At 31.1% G+C, this 4,423-nt stretch overlaps 1 protein-coding gene across 1 annotated transcript in view; it reads left to right on the top strand.

Moving 5' to 3' along the window:
- LOC106686259 (cytochrome P450 4C1) overlaps positions 1-4,423 on the top strand; it is a 32,420-nt gene that overhangs the window by 15,150 nt on the left and 12,847 nt on the right. Inside the window, exons 7-10 of the mRNA XM_014429449.2 lie at positions 403-529; positions 2,214-2,280; positions 2,359-2,474; positions 2,842-2,910. Of these exons, the coding sequence (XP_014284935.1) occupies positions 403-529; positions 2,214-2,280; positions 2,359-2,474; positions 2,842-2,910 (379 nt within the window). The remainder of the gene's footprint in view (positions 1-402; positions 530-2,213; positions 2,281-2,358; positions 2,475-2,841; positions 2,911-4,423) is intronic.

Here is a 4,423-nt window from a genome sequence, read left to right as displayed (position 1 = left end):
ATATAGTTCAATAATTTTTTAAAAAATGTAAACAGAAGTATCCTTTGACTAGAAATATAATTATAATTAGGAATCAACTAGAAAAATTAGAAACTACAAAAAAAAATAAACAAATAAAACAAAAACTAATCAGATTATAAAAATCATCACTATAGGGGCAACTGTGATTCCCAACCGGTGGTCCGCGGACCATAGGTGGACCACGAGTGCCTTGGGGTTGGCCGCGGAAGCATACTAACGCATATTTTTGAAATGGATTTATTGTTAGAACTATTTTATTAATTACTGGCCACTGGTCTACAGGAACTTTTCCAATTAATGCTTAGAATACTTGCATTCCAATCTTAAAAATATGTTTCACTGAAAAATATAAAATAATTAAAATAGTATATATTGTTTCAGAATGACAAATGCATTGATGGAAAGAATATCTAATCCTTTACTTGGAATGGAACCACTTTACACACTCTCTGGTCTCCGAAAAAAGGAATCGCGCCTCCTCCAAACTCTTTTCTCTCTACCAATTGAGGCAATAAATTTATTATTCCTATTTTAAATGTTAACTCACAAAATGTCATTTCAGTATTAGTTAATCATTTGTAGAATTGAAAAAAATTTAATCAAATCCGGGACCGTGTTCAACCAAGTTGAGGCCCATGAACTCCTGTAAGAGATCTGGCCCTTTAAATTATTTTGTGAATAACTTTGGTTATAGGAAACACGCTAGTTAAAGTAGTTAATCTGTTTACCTAATATATGGATAGTAAGAAAAATTTAAGAAAATATATAACATTTAGAAGGGATATATTTCTTTAATTTGATTTACCAAAATCATGAATCACTTCTCCAATGTCTCTCAATCTTATCTTTTGAGATTTACATTCTGATGTTATATGCTTATTATTTTATCTAAAATATAAATGTAAAAATTTAATTCCAAATAAAACTTAAATTTTACGTGATACAGTTTCAGAAAATTTTGTTATTTAAGTGAAACATATTATGAAACAACACTCACTATTAAATTTTACTATTTTAAAGTCCCAATACTTCTACAGATTAAATAAATAGTTCTATGATCATGAGTTTAAAAGTATGGAGGGAGTGGGATGCAAATGTGGAAATCAACTTTTTTTAATAGATTATGTTTTATTTTTAAATTTACCTAAATCTCTTCGATGTAAATATAAATTTTCAATTTTATACAATTTATTAATTGGTAATTAATATAAAACAGTTAAAATTAAATTCTTATTAAAAAAGCATTGTTAGGAAAATACAAAATGTGTGAGTAATGTGGAAACACTCTATAACTAGTTTAGAACAAGGATTTTGAATAGAGTAAAAAAACATTTTAGAAGTAAAGCACTTTACAATACTACTGTTTTAGGACGGTTTAAAGAGCAACCGACCCGAAGAAATTACTGTTGAATCTGATTCTTCATCCGATTCCACATTTAAAACTTTTTAACAAGTTTTCTTTGGTAAAGCTTTAGGTAAACGTTTGGTTTACAACCAATATGCTCCCGTGTCATCTGTAATAAGAAATGCATATCGACTTGAAAATATTACGTCCGATGTGAGTATTATAAAAAGTTTCAACAACACGCACAGAGTATACATGTTTCCACATTAGTAACTTAGAATATAAATAATTTTTGTTGAAAAACAATTGGCTTAGATTTGATTTAACACCGTCACATCGTGTGCAACCTAAGCATTGAAGGGAGACAAAAGTCAATGTAAATTAATTGAATGATTTTATGGCTCCAAATTAATGTGTTTAGTTAGAAAAACAGAAATGTTTTAGTACCCAATTAGAAGATAAATTTCACAAGATATTTAAGCCCGAAAAAGAAAAAAAAATGGATAAAAAAGTTTAATACTTGGCTAAAACAATAAATTATTAGTATTTTTTAAATATACTCAATCAACTTAAGTAATAAATAAATAAACCGCTTTACTTTACATATACTCTTAAAAGCAAATTATAATGAGATTTTAATTAGTATGCCATATCGCTGACACTACTGCTGCTACTAGCAATGTTGCGGTTGTCTTGGGTTTCCGACACACAATTAATTTCTATAACATTGCGAAATGTAACTGGTTGAATGATTTGTTTTAGAATCATACAATCCTTCAAAAATTCATTTTGGAATCTTCATTATATTTTCACAAATTAAGCTACAACAACAATATGTATTCCACAGCTGATAAGGAGAAAAGAAAATGAAAAAAATGATGTTCAAGATTCTTCAGCAAACGAAAGTGCATTAGGTCAGTTCATAAAATATTTTTTTAATAATAATTTAGTGTTGTTTCATCTTTATTTGAAACAATAACGTGTATTTTAAGGAGTGAAACACAAAACTGCTTTCTTGGAATTCCTAATTAAAATGAAACGTGATAAAGTACCTGCATTTCAAACGGAGCAAGACATCACGGATGAAGTGATGACCTTTATGTTTGAGGTATTTTTAAAAATCTTATTCAGTTATTTTCTGTATTATTTTTAATATTTACTATAGTTATTTTATAGAAATGATAGTTCCCCATCTTTATCATGTACCACTACAAGACAAGAAGGTTTCAGTACCTCGTTGATGAGGAAGTATTGTTTCTTGACAAACAATGTTCAGCAAATATTATAAGGATTTAATAAAATTGAAAATGGAATATTTAATTTTTGTCATGGAAATTAAAGTTTTTTAGCTGCCCAACATAAATGAATTTCCTGTTTGTTTGTTTTTTTTATTTCGATTTCCTATATCTTTCTTTATTGAAAATATATAGTTTTATACTTTACAATTTTTATATTTATTTTACTTTTTTTATTAGGGGCATGAAACAACAGCTATTGCCTTGGCTTTTGCAATCTGGCTTCTAGGGAAACACCAGGACGTCCAGGTTCGTTAATTACTTAATGAAATTCTCGATAATAGAATATTGATATTTTCTAGACATAATATTGATACCGAACGTATCAATTTTTTTTAATATTTATATTTCATTATTTGATCGAGAAAAAATATACATATATATTTAAATGTAAATATAAAAAATAAATATAAGGTCAATATGCACGCACGCACGCACACAATTTATTTTTAAGGCTAGAGATGTAAGTTCACCAATGTAGGTCCTTTTTATTCAGTTTTGTAGTAACCATGAAGTAATGTAAAATCAAACGAGATTGTGCAATTTTAATTGAGATTGAGCGAATGGATGAAATTCAGCAAATAAGACTTCTCTGGTGGCTTCATATTAGAGCTATTAGTACCCTGTTCATTACAACTCAGTGTTGTATTTGTTCGAATCAATGAGTAGTATCATACCCTTCTACTGCCATCTGTGAGACCGGATCTACAATTTCAGCAAATAGTCAAAGGAAATAAATCACGTGCATTATACTAACTAGCCGTTAATACAGTTGTGCATAGGACCATCTTAAACCAAATTTAATTGCTTCATAACAGAGTTTGGATTTATTCGAATATACGTTTAGTCGAATGATACAAACTCTTTCTCCTTTATTCGAATCGTCTGTTTATCTATGAATGGATTGTCCGCTATTCAATTAAACTTAAAGTTAATCATTATCTGTTTTTTCGTTATTTATTATCTTTGAAAGGCGTGGAACAACTGAGAGAAATGATGAAGCACCTTCTGGCATTGTGTGAAGAGGCTGTTTATCCGGACAACCAGAAGACGAAACTTAAGACAAATGGCGTAAAAGAGTGTGAAATTAACAACTATACGTTGGCATATGTTGAAGAGTATATTTATCTGGATTAGTTAATATCATTCACGGATAGAGGAGCAAAGTAGGTCCAGCGGAGATAGGCACTCGGCTGGAAAAAGTTTTGGTCCCTTAGAAATATAATGAAGGGAAAAACAAGTATTGACCTTAAAAGGCAGGTCTTCTATAGCTGCATTAGCCCAGTGGTCACTGACTATAGCTCAGGAGAGGAAATTACAGGTGTGGCAAAATAATATTGGAAGAAGCATTGTGAATGTGAGGAAAAGAGATCGAATATAAAATGCTTGGATCCAGAAATAAACAGGGCTCACTGATACACTGAAGATGACGAGATTGAGGAAATGGAGAGGAGGGCATCTCCTTCGGTGCGAAGATGACAGATGGTCAACAATTGCCACAGAATGGACTCCATACGACCTTCAAAGAAGAAGAAGACATCAGAAGAAAAGATGGAGCGATATGTTCAAGAGGATGACAGGACCCCTCTGGTGGAGAGCTGATAGGAACAGGGATGTCTGGAAGGAGAAATGGAAAGAACTCGCCTCCCAATAGGGCTGGTCACCCCGGGACGTGCTGACTATTACTCCCGAAAGGGAGGCCTATACCGGAAAGGATACAGAAAGATGGAAAGAAAATTGATAGAAGTTAATGTTTTGTCAA

This window comes from Halyomorpha halys, unplaced genomic scaffold, assembly GCF_000696795.3.
Source record: "Halyomorpha halys isolate HHAL.00 unplaced genomic scaffold, Hhal_1.1 Scaffold801.1, whole genome shotgun sequence".
NCBI classification, from domain to species: Eukaryota; Metazoa; Arthropoda; class Insecta; order Hemiptera; family Pentatomidae; genus Halyomorpha; species Halyomorpha halys.
Note: the sequence above shows the minus strand (reverse complement) of the source record. Positions and strands in the feature narration are given on the sequence as shown.